Below are 19,003 nucleotides of genomic sequence, written 5' to 3' on the forward strand. Positions count from 1 at the left end.
AAAAGAAAAAAGCCGGAAGTGGCGCTGTGGCTCAAGTGGTAGAGCGCTAGCCTTGAGCTGAAGAGCTGAGGGACAGTGCTCAGGCCCAGAGTTCAGGCCCCACAACTGGACCAAAAAAAAAAGAATTACTTGTTTCATAAATGTTGTATGAATGAGTTAACGACTATTAAGATAAATAGTGGTGTATTTTTTAGTGGTAAGGTCTTTGATTTGTTTTGTGAACTAAGAAGTGTGCTAGGTATGAGCTCATAATCCAGGTATTGTTAGTAGCTCTGCTTCTGTTTTCTTCACTGCATGTAATGGGTATCCTAGGAGCCATCAGAAGTTGGGTAATTGTCTCATTTATTTAGTATGAGAAGCCACTAGATCTGGAAGGTATATAATACCATTTTCCCAGTAGAGGCAGACTACTGGGGAAAAAAAAGTAAATCCCTTTCCACATTCTCCAAAACACAAATAGGTGAGTTAATTGAAAGTACTGGTTAGATCTTGAAAAGGGAGATGATAGCATTTGGGGCAGCATGGCAAGTCATTTTGTTCAACATTTTAGGTTTCCTCGAACCAGTCATGTGAGTGGACTTAAGGGTAACCATTGGAGCTTTTGTATATGTACTTATGTGTGTGGTTTGGGGAACATACAAGTCTCTGATGCGGTCAGAACAGGTCAAGATAGGGAAGGAAAACAGAACTGCAAAGTGTACTAACCCATGGGAATGAAGTATGAGAACATTCAGTTTTGTGAAGGTAGCATACCTCAACAGGAGTTTATTGAAAATTTTAATAAGACTTTGAAGTGATTTTTGGATGACAATTCCTCTGACCACAATGCCACGTCTTTCTCTTTATCGCAGCTGTTCCAAAGACCCAACGCACTCGCAGTCCAGCAGCTGACGGCCGCTCAGCAGCAGCAGTACGCCCTTGCAGCAGCACACCAGCCACACATTGGTGAGTCCCAAGCCCAGCGCCCCAGCTCTGTTCAGAATTCCTGGATGCTGTCACCCCCAGTAGTTCAGACTGAAAGCAGAAGCCACACAGGACATGCTTGATGGGTTAGATGGGATGCCGGCACTTGAGAGGGAAGTGAGGGCAAGAAGATGGTTAGTTCTGGTCAGCCTGGGCTGGATAATGAGTTTGTATTCTCACAGAGTAAGTACATCCAGTAAGATCCAGTCCAAACCACGCACCCCCCCAAAAAAAAAAAAAAAACCATGAATCCCTTATGCAAAGTAAATGAGCTTTCCTTTTGTCTAGTCACATTCTACATTTTTGGCACCAGAATTCACAAGATATCCTTATTATCCAGCTCTTTCTCCAACAGAGATGTTTGAGCACTTAAGAAGTATTTGCTATAGAAATGATTAGTGACTAGTATTTGCTCATTTGGTAACATTTGGGCTTGTATAGAATGATTATTATTTCTCATCTTACTAAGTAGCAAGTAGGACCTATAAATTCATTTTTAAAGCACTGAAAAAGTTAACAAGCTGTCCCCTTTTCTTGTAGGAATAAAGCTTTCACGGACATTTTAGTTTTGTTGCCTAGGCTTTCATCCCTAGTGGACCTTCTTCTTGTTTTTCCAAACAGAGCTAGGAAATCTTTTTATCTGCCAAATGCTGTGATTGAGTGGAGAGGAGATTAGCAGTCTTAGATGTGATTTGCTGTGAGAAAGAAAACAAACCTTGCTTGTGCACTGGATGAATTTAAGGCCAAGCATAAAGCTCTTTGCCTGGGTCTAATGCACACCTGTAGATCCTTAATTATTGCCCATACATTTTCTTTATGGAATGCTATATGGAAAACTGCCTTAATTGGAAATATTAATTGGAAAATACCTTCTGCAAGTCTTACTGAATTTTTTCTTTCTTTCCTTCCGTCCTTCTTCTTTTCTTTCTTTCTTTCTTTCTTTCTTTCTTTCTTTCTTTCTTTCTTTCTTTCTTTCTTTCTTTCTTTCTTTCTTTCTTTCTCTCTCTCTTTCTTTCTCTCTCTCTTTCTTTCTCTCTCTCTTTCTTTCTCTCTCTCTTTCTTTCTTTCTTTCTTTCTTTCTTTCTTTCTTTCTTTCTTTCTTTCTTTCTTTCTTTCTTTCTTTCTTTCTTTCTTTCCTTTCTTTCAGCTTGAACTCAGGGACTGGGCTCTGTCCTTGAGCTTCTCTGTGCTCAAGGCTAATACTGTACCACTTGAACCACAGTGACACTTCCAACCTTTTCTGTTTACTGAGGAATTGAACCCAGGGCTTCATGCATGCTAGGCAAGCACTCTACCACTGAGCCACTTTCCCAATCTTAGGACTAGTTTTCTATCAAAGACTCATGAGCTTTATACTTTCTTCTTTATGCAGGTACTGAGAGTTGAATTGACTCTATTGTTATACTAAACAAGTCCAAATTAAGCAAAGTATTCTCTCATGCCATCAATATGTTTAGTTTTACAGAAAACAGTTTGATTCATGTTTCTTATTGTATTTTAATAATAAAATTAAAACTAGTTTAAGGGCTACAGATAAAGCTCATTATAGATCACATAGCATTCATAATATAAGGCCCCGAGTTCAATCCCCAGCACTGCAAATAAAATTCAACAATAAAATGAATTGTCAATTTTTAAAAAAAAAGTTGCCTTTTTAGTGCCAGTACTGGGCCTCTGCATGGTCACTGAGCTCTACCACTTGAGACACAGCTTTACTAAGACTTCTTGGTAGCCAATCAGAGATAAAAAGTCTCATGAATTTACCTGCCTGGGCTGGCTTTGAACTGTGATCCTCAGATCTCAGCCTCCTGAATAGCTAGGATTATATGTGTGAGCCATCAGCACCCAGGCCTAATTGTCAAAACTTTTCTTTCTTCTTCTTCTTCTTCTTCTTTTTTTTTTTTTTTTGGTTGGTAATGGTACTTGAACTCTGGGCCTGAGCACTGTCCCTCAGCTCTTCAGCTTAAGGCTAGTACTCTACCACTTGAGCCACTGCGCCACTTCTGATTTTCTGAGTAGTTTATTGGGGATAAGAGTCTTATGGACTTTCCTGCCTAGGCTAGCTTTGAACTGCATTCCTCAGATCTCAGCTTCCTGAGTAGGTTTACAGGTGTGAGCTACCGTCGCCCAGTTTGTCAAAACTTTTTAATGATGAAGTTGTACTGAGTTGAAGACTATATAAATAGGAGCTAGAGGTGTGGCTTAGTGGCTGAGTGTTTATCTAGAATTTGTGAGGCCCTGGGTTTGAGCTAGAAAACAAAATTTAATAGCTTTCTCTCCCTCCCCCCCCCATTGAGGTTGAACTCAGGACCTTGCACTTGTTAAGTAGGCCAGTTTAAGTGTTTCTTAGCAATAGTTAAAAAAAGCAAACAACAATCCAAAAATCTGGGCCTGGCATGGAGATGAAGAAGGTTGGGGTTTTCAGCCAGCCAGTGCAAGAAGTTAATGAGAACCCTCATTTCTACTAACAAGCTAGGTAATGCATACCTATAAACCTAGCTATAAAAGAGGCATAAGTAGGAAGAGAAGCTGGCTAGTTCAGGGGAATGAAAAAGAGTAGATCATATTTTTAAAAATAACTAAAGCAAAAAGGCTGAGTACAAAAGGACCAATTTATTGAGTGCTTGCCTAGCAACTGTAAGATCCTGAGTTCAAATCTCAGTATATACTATTACCCTTCAAAGTGGGGGGGGGGGAAGAACCAATAATGAAAATGAAGGCTAACCTGGGCATGATGGCACAAGCTATTATGTCAGCACTTGAGAAGATGAAGGTAGAGAACTGCCAAGTTCAAGGCCACCCTCACCTACATAGCAAGATCCTATTTGAAAACAAGTAAAACACTAGATGAACACTACTACCATAAATTGTTAGTTTGCAGGTTATTTTATGTTTGTGAAGTCCCTGTTTCAGCCTGTCTTCTGTTGCCCTGATGTGCAGCCTAGCATGGCAGGTGCTCGTCTGTGAAGGCTGCAGTTTTGGTGCGTTTTACTGACAGGTGTGTTTTCAGCAGGTTTAGCTCCTGCCGCGTTTGTGCCCAATCCATACATCATCAGCGCTGCTCCCCCAGGGACGGACCCCTACACAGCTGGATTGGCTGCAGCAGCTACGCTTGGTGAGATAATCTGCACAGAAGGACTGTGCTCAATGCGAGAAAGTTCTTTGTTTGGCAGAGGCATGCATTCTTTATATTCTTCCAAAATCGTGTATCCAATAGAAATATCTCCTGCTTTTCATTGATAACCATGTGCTAGCTAGATAACTCTGCTTAGCTGTTACACAGGTGTTTCTGACGCCAGCATGTTGAAAGGGAGGTGATCACCCACCAGGTCTCAGAGCTCATGAATCCCACTCCAGTTGGAGTCATGGCTCAGGTGGTAGAGCACCTGCCAATAAGCTGAAATGTTAGATACAGAATTGGAGTCCTGGTCTTAGACCAAAAATAAATAAATAAAATAAATAAATAAATGGAATCTCTCAACCAGGTCTACTGCTGCTTCTCTGTCATAGTTCCGTCTTTCTATTCGTCTCTTACCCCTAATGTCCTTGCTTCTTTCCTACCTCTGCTCTCTTTAAATTGACCATAAATATGTTTTATACACAAAGCTTCCTCATTCCACCTTATATCCCAAGTCTCTTCTTTCTCTTCAGATGTAGTACACATCAATTATTGTCAGACATGGTTCATCCTTATAGCCTATTTGGAGTGTGATGTTTATTGGGTTTGTTCCCTTCAATTCTAGGTTTTCTCTTCCTTCCTTCCTTCCTTCCTTCCTTCCTTCCTTCCTTCCTTCCTTCCTTCCTTCCTTCCTTCCTTCCTTCCCTCCCTCCCTCCCTTCCTCCCTCCTCTCCCTCTCCCTCTCCCCCCCTCTTTCTTTTTTTTTCTTTCTTTCTCTGGTCAATCATGGAGTTTAAACTCGGGGCCTGGACACTGTCCATGAGCTCTTTGGCTCAAGGTTAGTGCTCTTCCTCCTTTGAGCCATAGCTCCATTTCCAGTTTTCTGGTAGATATTTGAGGATTAAGAGTATCATGGATTTTCCCTATAGGGCTGGCTTAGAACCATGATCCTCAGATCTCAGCCTCCCGAGTAGCTATGATTACAGGTGTGAGCCACCAATGCCCAGCTTTGAATTAATATTTTAAATTAATGTATATAATCTGATGATTAGTATTGGGATCATTTGTGTGTTGGTGCCACTTTTTTCTTCTCTTGAGTGGCTGCCATTGGCACACACCACACACTGTTAGCAATACCCATCCGATTCCAGCTTAGCTCAGTGTCCTCACACTCTTAGTCTTTTCTAGTAGACTCTTTTCCCCAATTTTTCCCTGGAAAGTACTGTGGCTGATTTTATTATATGACATGATCACAACTATGAGCACAGTACAGAATAGCCTTTCTTAGGTTTGTGAGGGGAGCATATTTAATGTAGATCTCACCTCTACCTTTGGGGAAAAATAGTTTTTTCTAGTAGAGTGACCTTTGTTAACTTCCATTAACATTTATCTCACACTTACGCACTTGGCAGACATAGTCTTACATACTTGCCTTTCACATGAGTTCATAGATGGTGATTTTCAGTTTGGGAGTTGGAGTGCTATCTTATGTGAGGTCATACAGTCTATGCTTACACTTCAGTATATCATACAGAGTGGCTGTGCTATCTTGAGTTACCTTTCTTTTGAAGTCCTTTTTTATATTAATATATTCCTTGAAACAAAGAACAAGGGATAACATAATTGACAGTCAATGAAGTGATAGTTTGACGATCATCTGAGCCAGGCTGCATACTTTCCACATAACAGGGAATATTAACTACCCAAATGTGGAACCTCTGTATTGATAACACAGTAATGGAAGCAGGAATTTTGATGCTCTAAGCACAGCAATTAATAGCTCTGAGATATCTTCCTTACTTGAATTGTAGGCCCCGTGCCACTTAAAATAATTAAAGGTAAATCTAAATGCTTTGGTACTATCCCAGTGCTGGTGTGGTGCTAGTACTGGGTGTTCTTTGTTGGCTTTTTGGGGAGCCATAGAACTACCATTGCAGGTGCCCACATATCTTTTCAAGGTGGTTACATTCTCTCTCCTCTGCCAGCACTTAGTATACTATTTATTGTATAGTGAGGAAACTAAGTACAGATTGAGTCTTTGATTTTTTTCTTACTGTTTCTTTATATTATATATATACACACACACATATATATATATACATTATATATACATATAGACACATATATACATATATATATATATATATATATACATATTTAATTTTATTTATTTTTATTTTTTTATTTTTTGGTCGGTCATGGGGCTTGAACCCTGGGCCTGGGCGCTGTCCCTGTACTCTTCAGCTCAAGGCGAGTGCTCTACCTCTTGAGCCACAGCGCCACTTCTGGTTTTCTAGTGGTTTTTGGAGATCCTCTGATCTCATGAACTTTTCTGCCCAGGCTGGCTTTGAACCGTGATTCTCAGATCTCAGCCTCCTGAGTAGCTAAGATTACAGGTGTGAGCCACCAGCACCCAGTTATATACATATTTTATATACATTATATATAATGTAATTTTATTCAGCTATTAGGAACAATAAAATCTTTTCATTTGCCAGGATATAGATCTGAAAAATACCATATTGTGTGAGGTACATTAGGCTTACACAGACAAATGGTGCATGTTTTTCCTCAAATATGGACCACAGATACAAAATACAACCTTCAGGTAAACATGCACAGGCGCATATGCATATATATATATATATATATTACCAAGCAGACTGAAGCACAATGTATAGTGTAAACCCTTTGAGCAATTTTCACAGTTATTATAATGAGTATCAGGAAGGTAAAACATTTTGAATGGAGTAATGAGAGAGAGTGGCTGAATGGAAAATGGAATGGTAGATTAATTCATAATACTCATGTACATATTTGATAAAGGAAGTGAGAAGGAAACTGCGACTGCTAGGGAAGAGGTAGAAGGGAGAGAGAATGATGGAAGAGGTGACTCTGATCAAGATGCACTGTATATATACATTAAACGAACTCCTTAAATTGTAATCCTGCGCACAACCATTTGTAGCTAAAAATAAACTTGAAAGTAGGCATTTCATTAAATAAAGAAAAAATTATTTCAAATAAGTCATTTGGTAGAAGTTGTTTTTCTCTTGAGTTTTTTTTTTTTTAAACTAGCAAACGACTCACTGGTGAAATACAGCTCTTTTAGAATACTCAGACAGGGCTGAGCACCAGTGGCTCATGCCTGTAATTCTAGTTACTCTGAAAGCTGAGAATGGAAGGCTCAGGTTTAAAGCTCAGACTTCACCTCAGCAGAAGCTGGGTGTGGTGGTGTGACAGTCATCCCAGGTACAACAGGAAGGCTAAAGTAAGGCTGATTGTAGTCCAGGTGCATGCCTGTCTCAAAAATAATTAAGGGCTAGAAGTATGGCTCAGGTGTAGAGTGCCTGGATACAAGCTTGAAGTTCTGAGTTCAAACCTCCATACAAAACTAAAAGAAGAAAATCTAAACTACAAATGAGGCACTTCTGTAAAGTAATGGAGTTAAGTGTTGGTATTAGTAGAGTTGACAGCTCAGAGTTTTATCTGAAAGAAATACTTTTTCAATCAAGAGTTAAGAATTGGGCTGGGAAGGTAGCTAAGTGGAAGAATGTTTGCCTTGCATGCATGAGGCCCTGGGTTTGATTCCTCAGCACCACATAAGCAGAAAAAGCCGGAAGTGGGGCTGTGGCTCAAGTGGTAGAGTGCTAACCTTGAGCTGAGAGACAGCGCCCAGGCCCAGAGTTCAGGCCCCATGATTGACCCCCCCCCCCAAAAAAAAAACCCAAAAACCAAAAAAGAGTTAATTAGTTTTTTATGTGCCCAAGAATGAGATTTCCATACTTTATGCATAGTAATTTATTATTTTTATTCTTTACTTGCCCACCTTTATTTCAAAGTAATATTCAAACTGATAACCAGGATGCTTAACAGAGTTGTAATTCTCAATTGCATTATTTTTTTTAAGAGCTTGAAGATGATTACATCTCCTTTAAACATCTTTAAGAAGTATATAAAAATTCTGCAGTGAAAAACATAAGTTATCTTATTTTTGGGGGAAAAAAAACGCAAGGCTTTTGCAGTAATGTAGAATTAAGCTATCATATGCTGGGTTACATTACTATATTCTTCAGAATGTGGATATAGTTAATATGTATTCACTTATATGAATAATTAACACTTAAAATTTCAAGTCACTTGTGAATGTTGTAAGACCTTAAATGTGGAAATAAATGCCTAAAAATAAACATTGAAATAAATGCCTAAATATAAGTATGCTGAAGTCTGAAAGTGTAAGTATAGCTCAGTTTTTTGTTATCTCAATAGTACTGTAAACAAAATGACATTACTTCTAGTGTCCATTTAATTTCCTCATAATATGGTTATCTGGTGTTGCATTAGTAAAGATACCTACAACCCGTGGGTACCCCAGGAATCTATGACAGATCACTTTACAGCAGCCAAGATCATCAACAGAAAATCCCAAATGTCAGTGTTCATCTGTTTCAAAGAGTATTGTTTATATATGGTCCAAAAAATGCCAAACCAGATGATGGGTCAGTAAAGTCGAAGAGCATAGCACATTTCTTTAGTACTTTTAAATGAACTTTTCTAGCAACATTTCTCTTTCCGCTTCTATCCCTTCACTCCAGTCATATCATTCTTTAGTTTTCTGAGTTATAGTTCGAATCATTAGTTTGCTATTGGCCACTTTGGGAAATAGTGATTCAGAATCTGAAATTCATTCATATATTGTGCTATCACAAACTCAGGTCTTGTGAGTAATGGGAGTTTTATGAAACCTTGTTTTTCTTCTGGATAGCAGTCCCATTGAGGTGACAATCAAAACCTGCTTCCTGGAAGCTGGAATCTTTGATCTTGAGGTCCAAAAGGTCCCATAGTTTCATCAGGCCATACTGTTCTAGAGCATGTATCTATTGGTGAAGTGGCCACATGAATTCATCAGAGCCTGAAGGTCCTGTTTTCGGAGAGCTGTGGGCCGAAGATAAGCCAATTTAGAGGGGCAGAAACTGGGCGGAAACCATTGGAACCTATCAGGCCTCGGCCTCAGCGGTGGGGCCTATCTGGCCTGGCCCAGCCCAGCCCAGCCCAGCCCAGCCCAGCCCAGCCGGCAATTCCACTCTTCTGGAAGCACCAGCAAAATGGTTGCACCCCCTATTCTTTTCTTTACCTGATTAGTGTCTGAACACAATTTCTTCAATTTGGAGACAGTTTGTATTTTTATTTTTGCTGTTTCTGGGGCTTAAACTCGGGGCCTGGGTGCTGTCCCTGAGCTTTTGTACTCTACCACTTGAACCCCAGCTCTGCTTCCAGCTTTTTGGTGGTTAACAGGAGGTAAGAGTCTTTGCCCAAGCTGGCCTCGAACTGTGTCTCTCTCCCCCCCCCCCCCCCCCCCCCAGATCTCAACCTCCTTTGTATCTAGGATTACAGGTGTGAGCTACCAGTGCCCAGCCAGTATTATGGTTCTGATGAGTCCACTTGCTTATTGTAATACAATGGATAACATAGTTCTAAACAGTACCTTCATTTGATTCAGGTTTTGAATTTCACCATGGGCACCCTTGCCCAGTAGAAACGTCACTGGGCTTAGCCCACCACCTATCAGACCTATAATTCCAGCTACTTCAGAGGCTGAGATCTGAGGATCATGGTTTAAAGTCAGCCTGGGTAGACAAATCCATAAAACTTAACTCCAATTAATCACCATAAAAGCCAGAAGTAGAGATGTGGCTCAAAGGGGTAGAAAAAGTGAGCGGAAACACCATGCAAGAGGGTGAGGTCTTGAGTTCAAGCTATACTAACAGCGTGTGTGTGTGTGTGTGTGTGTGTGTGTGTGTGTGCGTGCGTGCATGCATGCATACACAGGGTCACAGCTTATTGGGTAGCGGTACAATGAGACTATTTTAGAAGCTTAAAATGTGGTCAGAGAGTGAAATGAGCCAGCTTACTTGACTTAATGTGGTAGTTGTTTGATGAGAATTAGCTGCTGTTTCAAAATAGCTATAATTTGAGCAACTTTGTGGAATGCCAGTGTCAGCTTTGCTTATTAATGAACAAATTGCAGATGTTGAACTTGCTTTAAGAAAGTTTAAATTGGAGGTGTATTTCAGCAGATTTGAGAGGCAGGCTTTGAGTCTTTTTGCGTGTTTTTCTATAGCATTTTCTAATTTAAAATGTACATAGCAAAATTACTGCTTTATTATGTTATTTTTGATTTGCAAATTTGCATGCATGCTCTGTCTTCTTGAGGGGGGGGGCGCTGGTCCTGGGGTTTGAACTCCGGGACCTGGCACATTCCCTGAGCTGCTTTTTTGCTCAAGGCTAGTACTGTACCACTTAAGCCACAGCACCACTTTCCCTCTGTCTTCTTTATCACCATCTTCATCAGAGAATTATATGAATTAGACTTTTGCTACAACTAAGTTTCTGTCTGGGTAAACATTCTGTGTCTGTACCTACCCTATTTGGCAAAGAATGGACCTGTATGTAGCTTGTTGCCAAAGAAGGTGAACAGATCATTTAGATTCAAGCAGTATGCTTAACTTTATTTAGGATATTCTGCTGGTCTGTAACAAGTCAAGGTACTGTGTTTTTGTTTTTGTGGGGTTTTTTTTTGTATTGGTATTCATATTTACTGAGATTTTATTTCTCATCAGTTCTGGGGCTTGTAATCAGAGCCTGGGAGCTGCCCCTGAGCCTCTTTGTGCTCAAGGCTAGTGCTCTACCACCTTGAGCCACAGTGCCACTTCCAGTTTTTGAGTGGTTAATTGGAGATGAGAGTCTTACAGGGACTTTTCTGCATGAGCTAGCTTCAAAGCACGATCCCCACATCTCAGCCTCTTGAGTAGCTAGGCTTACAGGCATGAGCCACCAGTACCTGGCTTTGGTGCCACGCTTGTAAGCCTAGCTACTCAAGAGGCTGAGATCTGAGGACTATGGTTTGAAGCCAGCCTGGACAGGAAAGTCCATGATACTCTTCAGTTAATTACTAAAATAGCCAGAAGTGGAGCAGTGGCCAAGTGGTAGTGTTAGCCTTGAGGGGGGGTGAAATCATACATTAACATCTGTATATACTTGTGTTGAATAACTCTTGTGACTTTAAAAATAGAAAGTAGAACACAGCCAAATGTTTTAAATTAAACAGTGGTTCGGTTGAATTTTGGGTTTTGTGATACAATGACTGGTAGGTTTCCATGCTTCTGGAGTTAGTGATGCAGCATCGTCGTGGTATCTTTCCCATCCTTTCAGGTGCCATGCTCACCATTAAAATGGTACAACTGAATTTTGTTTTCTACCACTTTAGGCCAACAAGCCCTCCATATATTTTCTCTCAAATGACCACACTTGTATCTCTGCTCTATCTTTAAAGTCCAACTTCCAGTTTCTTGCTGCACTTATTATCCACCTATCAGTATCTTTACCATTGTGACCCTTTGTCTTTCTCTAGTCCAGTAGTCCTGGAGTCTTTGCTGTCATGGTCTTGTACAGTATTTTCTGTTTTTACAAAGGCAGTTAATAATTACATAGCACAAATCAGTGAATTCATTAATACTTTAAGATTTTGGATCAGAGTAGGACCTGTTGGGTCTTTGGACACCCTAAGAGTTTATAAACTTTACCTTTTGTTTGCTGTTTTTAGGCCCCGCTGTGGTCCCTCACCAGTATTATGGCGTCACTCCCTGGGGAGTCTACCCTGCCAGTCTTTTCCAGCAGCAAGCTGCTGCTGCTGCAGCTGCAACCAATTCTGCTAACCAGCAGACCACCCCACAAGCTCAGCAAGGAGGGCAGCAGGTAAAGGGAACAAGTATGACTTTTACTGTTGTCTGTAGCTAATAGGTGATGTGGTGCCTTTTAGGAAACCTCTGGATACATGAGTTTTCCTTGTGTGTGTATCTGTGTTCCGGACCCAGAGTGAATTTTTTGTGCAGAACATCTTTAAGCATCAGCCTCTTCTTGGCCAGTGTAATTTAACGAGGTGATATTACTTCAATTTGATATGAGAAAGTTGTTTAAAAGTGTTGTTCAGATAAGGTTACATTGGTAGCAAGTAACAACGAGTCTTCAGAGTAATAGGGATGTTTTTCCAGTTACCGTTCTCTAGTTCCGCTTGAGAATTTTCAGATCTCATTGAAGTTTGCTTGATGGGTTGTCAACCATGTGTGCTGTTTATTTACCATTACTATTGAGTTAATCAGAAATCTTAAACGTATTATACATATGCTAACTTATAGGAGTTTTCAATTGAGCTTGGAAAAACTGCTAAGCAGTTGATCTATTCTCAAATACACCATTTCCCCCTCCTCCTTATTATTAGATGAATATCTCTTCATTGCTATAAGTTGTAGCAAAGTAGAAAGCTCCCCCCAAGAAAAGAAAGAAATCCCACCCTAAATGCTTACTTAAAAATACCTAGGTGGGGTGGCTCATAGCTGTAGTCCTCGCTGCTCAGGAGGACAGCTGGCTCATAGCTGTAGTCCTCGCTGCTCTGGAGGACAGCCTTTTGTGCCCAAAGCTGGTGCTCTACCAGTTGAGTCACAGTTCCACTTCCAGCTTTTTTGGTCGTTGTTGTTGTTGTTGTTTTTTTGGTGGTTAATTGCAGCTAAGAATCTCATGGGGACCCCCCCCCCCCATACCTCCCCCCAAACCACTGTCCTCAGATCATAGCCTCCTGAGTGGTTAGAATTATAGGCGTGATCTATCAGTGCCTGGCTTACATTTTTAATTTTTAATTTATTTTTTATTTTATTTATTTATTTGGTGCTACTACTGGGGCTTGTATTCGGGGCCACTTGGTCTCATTTGGCTTTTCTCCCAGCTTTTTGCTAGTGATTTGGAAATATTGAGTCATAGGCTTTTCTGCCTGATAGCATGAGTTAAAGCTTTTCTGTGTATACATGCACATGTGTGTTAGTGCTCAGCTTTGAATTTGGGGCCTTGTGCTATTGCTTAGCTTTTTCACTCCTATCTGGCATACTTGAGTTGTGTGTCCAGTTCCTTGCTTTGTTTTTTGTTTTCCATTCCATGTTTGGGTCATACTATGCAGCCCAGGCTTGCCTCAAACTGTTGGTTTTCCTGTGTTAACCTGGTGAATACTGGGATTATAGACATAATCCACTGTGCCTAGCCACTATTTGGAATTTGATTAAAGGGGAACAGTGTTGAAGGGTGGAGAAATGTTCTCGTATTTCTCATAAAGAATATAGCTTCACATATGTTTGTTTAAACACAGATATTTTAAAAGTTAATTGTCTTATCAAACTGCTCCCTCCTACTCTGTCCGTTCTTTCTTCTTTCTCTGCTTCTTGTCAGAACACTGATATGTAATTCTTCAGTGTCATCTGTCCTATTCACTGGAGCAAGTACTCCACAAAGCCAGGGGCTTTGCCTGCCTTGTCCATAGCTCTGCCTCTAGTATCTGCCACATGGTAGGAATCAAACAGCTCTTGTTACATACTTCTCACTGTGTCTAAAGGTGATAAATAAAAATGGTAGAACACAATTTCACCATGCTAGTAATTGGGTTTTTATCCTTATAGCTATGCTATATAAAACTAGTATGAGAAAACTTTCGGAACTGTTAATCTTTAAAACTCAACTGGAAGATTGGGTGTCTGTGGCTCATGCCTATAATCCTAGCTACAGAAGGCTGAGATCTGAGGATCTTGGTTCAAAGCTATCCTGGAAGAAAAATATGTAAGACTTCTACCTTTTTTTGGTCGGTTGTGGGGCTTGAACTCTGTTCCTGCACTCTTCAGCTCAAGGCAAGTGCTCTACCACTTGAACCACAGTGCCACTTCCAGTTTTATGAGTGGTTTATTGGAGATAAGAATTTCACAGACTCTTCTGCCCAGGCTGACTTTGAACTGTGATCCTCAGATCACAGTAGCTAGGATTACAGGTGTGAGCCACCTCGCCTGGTTTGACTTCTGCCTTTTTGCTGGTTGATTGGAGATTAGTGTAGTGGAGCTATGGCTCAAGTGGTAGAATGTTAATATTAAGCTTAGGGACAGTGCCTAGGCCCTGAGTTTGAGCCCCAAGACTGATTCTTCTCCTTCTGTGTACACCTCTCCCCTCCCCAAGTCAACTGGCATGTATGATAAATTTTAAGTACTTAGCCTGAGAAGAAAGTCATTAACTTATTTCTGTTTCCCATTCCTAGGTTCTCCGTGGAGGAGCAAGCCAGCGTCCTTTGACCCCAAATCAGAATCAGCAGGGACAGCAAACAGATCCACTAGTGGCAGCTGCAGCTGTGAACTCTGCCCTTGCATTTGGACAGGGTCTGGCTGCAGGCATGCCAGGTAAAGCTGTATGGTAGTTTTTAATTCTGGGAGGGGTAAGAGAGGATGCCTCCTACTTTGGGATGAATGCAGGAGAGTAGGTAGTATTTTCAGCTTGCCCAGACTTCTTGTGTTTTGGAAACTGGCAAGGATGATAAACACTTGCCCTCACTTAGACGATAGTTCATTGATGAGAGCATTGTTCTGAGCCAGTTGACAGTCTTACTTACTGGAGGTCATGTGAATGTCCACTCAGTTTTTGCCCTGAGGAGTAAGGATAGGTAGCATCATTGTTAGCCTAGCTTAGCATTACTCCATTAGTCTTTATGCTTATGTAGTTGAATAGTATAATTAGGAGAAAATTACTTGTATCCCTTGTAAAGATTATCCTCTGCATTTCTAGGATTTATCCCCTCCCCCCAAATACTAGGGGTGTTATTTTGCTGTTTACTCTGTGCATGTATCATGAGTGTGTGTTCTTGGTTCACTGTCCTGTGCTTTGTATGAGGCTGGACATTGCAACAAGTTCTTGTTAGATCTCAGTTTAATTTTGTCAGTTTATTGACTGAAGCATAGCTACCTACCTGATTCAGTTATGAATAACCCTACGTAGCTTCATTTGTTTTGTTAGCTACTAACATTTATGGGTTTCTTTGCTTGCTTGTTTTGGAAATCACCTGTAGTTACTCGTGTATCTTTAAAATTTGTTTTATCTTCTGTTGCAATGATAGACCTTGTTAATTGAACAATGTCTAACCTTTTCCTGTGGATTTATAGGATATTGGACTTAAATTACTATTTGGTATGCAAATACTGTAATTGTGGTCATAGTAGCTTCTGTTATTTCTTTTTTGTTTTTTGCTTTTTGTTTTTGTCGGTCATGGAGCCTGAACTCTGGGCCTGGGCACTGTCCCTCAGCTCTTAAAGCTCAAGGAGAGCACTCTACCACTTGAGCCACAGTCCCACTTCCCCTGTTATTTTTTTTGGGGGGGGGGATCGGGTCATAGAGCCTGAACTCTGGGCCTGGGCGTTGTCCCTCAGCTCTTCAGCTCAAGGCTAGCATTCTACCACTTGAGCCACAGCGTCACTTCTGGCTTTTTTCTTTTTTGCTTATGTGGTACTGAATTGAACCCAGGGCCTCATGCATGCAAGGCAAGCACTCTACCACTGACCTACCTTCCCAGCCCCTTCCCCTGTTATTTCTGTAGAGAAGAAAACAGAAAATTGTAGTGCATGCTTTCTGGTGGCAAGCACAGGTAAATACTTTTTCACAAGCAGCAGTGGATAGCACTATCCCTTCTTGTGTACTCCTGTGTGCCAGGCATCAGACCCTTCAAACTCAACTGCAGCTTCCTGAGTTCTTTGCGAAGGAGATGTTACTGTTATCATCATTCTTTTACAGATCAGGAAATGATGTCAAGAGATTCAGGGTCTTGCAGCTATTTAAGCAGTAGAGCCAGGATATAAACCTAGGGCTGACTTCAATGCTGAGATTGTGACTATTTGCAATACGCTGGTACCCAGGAAGCACTTTTTTTCCCCCTAAGTACGTAAGTGCTTCCTTAACCTTGTAGCCTCTAAGCTTGTAGAAATGCCTGAAAGTGATTACTCCTGACCTCTTACCACTATTTTTCTACACACACACATACACACACACACACACAAAACTTTAGTAACCATAGTTACTGTAGAGTTTTGAGCATGCAATTTTTATTCTTTTTTTATTAAGTCAAGAATTTTTATCTTTTGTGGTGGCTTCTGGTGTTTATGAATTGCCAGATGGCTATTATTTCATTGTGCTTTGGAACCATTATCAAAAACAGTAAGGGTTTCTTGAATAGTAGTAGTCAAATTGATGTGTTACCAGATGTGGTTATTGAGAAGGCTTCTAAGGACTGACAGGAGGGAAGTATTCACAGCCCTGATGTACTGGACAGAGGGATTACTTACAGCCCTGGCAAGTGGAACAGAGTGCTGTGAGATTTCACCATACTTCCCAGAAGAGCATACAATTGAAAACTTAGAAATCATGTGTGTAATACTTTTGCGTGGTAGTCTATTGTGGGTAAGTAAAATGGTGGACAAAATGGAGACTGCAGTTTATATCTTTGTGTTTGCCTTGTTATTCCTAGGCTATCCAGTTTTGGCTCCTGCTGCTTACTATGACCAAACTGGTGCTCTTGTGGTGAATGCAGGAGCAAGAAATGGCCTTGGAGCTCCTGTTCGGCTTGTAGCTCCTGCTCCAGTAATCATTAGTTCCTCAGCAGCACAAGCAGGTGAGCTTCCTTTGGGGGACCCTGTGATGGGTCTGAAAGGTAGAGGGAGATGGTGAAGGTATTCTTAAAATAGGATGAAATGTACTTTATTTAATAATTCTTGGCATTATCTAACCCTGTAATATCTCAAAGAAAGAATCAGAAGCAGCAAATGACCTTGGTGGATTCTGATTCTGCTGATTGGCATGTACCACCTGGTTAGAAGCAAGGAGCGGCTCCATTGACATCGTAGGAAGTTGGATTACTCACGTAACATGGCACTCTTGGCAGAATTTCAAGGCTAATCTCACAGAAACCCATTTGATTGGTTTTTCAGATAAAAAGTGTGTGTGTGTGTGTGTGTGTGTGTGTGTGTGTGTGTGTATGTACACTATTTGATTTAGTGGTAGTGGTAGAGGAAGTTATTATAAGAACTAGCAGGACAATATATCTTTACCTTAAGTTGTTCTCCAATCCCATTCATACTAGTCTGTGCTTTTGAGGCCTCCTATTTGCTAGGCAAGCACTCATAATACTTGGGCCACATTTCGAGGCTTTTTGTTTGTGTTTTAATTTTGAGATAGGGTCTCCCTAACTTTACCTGCGCTGGCCTCAACTCACCATCCTCCTGCCTCCTGAGTACTGGGATTACAGGTATGCCCCACCATGCCTGGCTAATGTAATGTATATTAAGCTCTATATGCACCTTAAAAAATTAGCAACCCTAGAGGGAATAGCTGACAAAAAACATTGTGCTAAAATAAGAATTTGAAGGACATAATTTTTGGAGAAAAATATCACCATGGGTATGTGTAGAATTTTGAGATTTAGGAAGCAGCTGTATCTAATAGGTACATTTGATGTTTGACTCCTCTTTAAAGTACAGACACTTTCAATGAGCTGCCAACACAGTATGCTTGCACCTATGGAATTCTGACTTCAAATCAGAAGTAGAAATGAAAAGTAGAACCTTCAGGTGACAGGTTCAGAGACAGATTCAATTCTTTCACAGGTTTGTGTCTGCACTGAAAAGATAGGCAGCATTAAAAGGGTTCAAAGAAATGGATAAAATGTGGTGTGGAAATGTGGCCAGTCTCTTTTATAGCCAAATGGTTTGCTTTCTTCCTCATAGCTGTTGCAGCGGCCGCAGCTTCAGCAAATGGAGCCGCTGGTGGTCTTGCTGGAACAACAAATGGACCATTTCGTCCTTTAGGAACCCAGCAGCCTCAACCCCAGCCCCAGCAGCAGCCTGGTAACAGCTTGGCATCCAGCTCTTTCTATGGCAACAACTCCCTGAGCAGCAACTCCCAGAGCAGCTCCCTCTTCTCCCAGGGCTCTGCCCAGCCTGCCAATACGTCTTTGGGATTTGGAAGCAGCAGTTCACTTGGCGCGACCCTGGGATCAGCCCTCGGAGGGTTTGGAACTGCAGGTAGAAATTAGACCGATGACACTGTTGTGAAAACTGATTTTTCATGAGTTTTACTATCTTTCTGGAACCCTGACAATGTGTGAACCACAGGCTGATCTGGACTGAGGCCCCGGGAATCCAGCCAGCAGCCCACATAATCTTTGAGATGATGCACTTTGAAAATCAAGTCCTACAGTTGGGTCCTATTTCAGGCCCACACTCATGTTGCTCTTATTTATATTCACATAATCAGTTTGTTTCAGGGACTTGAGAACCAGACATTTTTGCAGGCATTGGGGAAGCATGTGGAGGGAACTATAGAAATGTGGGTGTTAAACTGAGGGAGGAGGCCTTTAGCACAGTTTCCAGGGCTACGTACTCCACATTTGAGATTGTGCCCAGTGCTTGATTTGCAGACCTTAAGGAGTTGGGTGTTTTCTCCAGTCTTTCAAATAACACTAAGGTAGACATTGTAGAACACTAGGAGGAAGGATGTTAGACTAAGATTCTGTCAATGTTTTGATGGGAGAAAAAAGCAGGAAAGCAGTCAGTGAACAGTTTGATAATTGCAGTGGTTATAAAACAATGTGTTCTCTAAATAGAAGAGCAATAGCCAAATTGGAATTGGAGGCAAATAGATATTTTTGATTGAGCCCACTGAGACAACTGGCTTTCATCTGCAAGTCTTGTAGAGTGGAGCAGTACCCCATTTATGGATCTTTTTCTGTACTCCATTTTTCTATTAGAACCTTTTGGCTGATGAAAGGCATTCTTTCTAGTCCATTTCCTTTCACCTTTTCCCATAGTTTATGTGGCCGTCCAGAGCTTTAAAAACTTCCCCTCTACCCCATCCCTGGCCCAGAATATATGACACTAAAGGAAGGTAAATTTGGCATATACATGTGATGGTTTGAGCATAAGGTTCATGTTAACCTGAGCCATGTCCTCTTTAATATTTTATTGGCCCCCAGAACTGCTACATTAACAGTAGGCTGTCTCTGCTGACAAATCTGCGGTG

At 41.0% G+C, this 19,003-nt stretch overlaps 1 protein-coding gene across 7 annotated transcripts in view; it reads left to right on the forward strand.

Annotated features, from left to right (window-relative positions):
* The window catches only part of Pum1 (pumilio RNA-binding family member 1), a 92,949-nt gene that overhangs the window by 46,889 nt on the left and 27,057 nt on the right, over positions 1–19,003 (forward strand). For 5 of the 7 annotated variants that reach the window (XM_013034339.1, XM_013034357.1, XM_013034372.1 and 2 more), the window contains 6 exons: positions 852–945; positions 3,974–4,078; positions 11,685–11,836; positions 14,205–14,343; positions 16,455–16,598; positions 17,710–18,006. In XM_013034339.1, the coding sequence (XP_012889793.1) occupies positions 852–945; positions 3,974–4,078; positions 11,685–11,836; positions 14,205–14,343; positions 16,455–16,598; positions 17,710–18,006 (931 nt within the window). The remainder of the gene's footprint in view (positions 1–851; positions 946–3,973; positions 4,079–11,684; positions 11,837–14,204; positions 14,344–16,454; positions 16,599–17,709; positions 18,007–19,003) is intronic. The other 2 variants (XM_013034364.1, XM_013034348.1) reach the window with 2 other exon arrangements.

This window comes from Dipodomys ordii, unplaced genomic scaffold, assembly GCF_000151885.1.
Source record: "Dipodomys ordii isolate 6190 unplaced genomic scaffold, Dord_2.0 Scaffold6, whole genome shotgun sequence".
NCBI lineage: Eukaryota > Metazoa > Chordata > Mammalia > Rodentia > Heteromyidae > Dipodomys > Dipodomys ordii.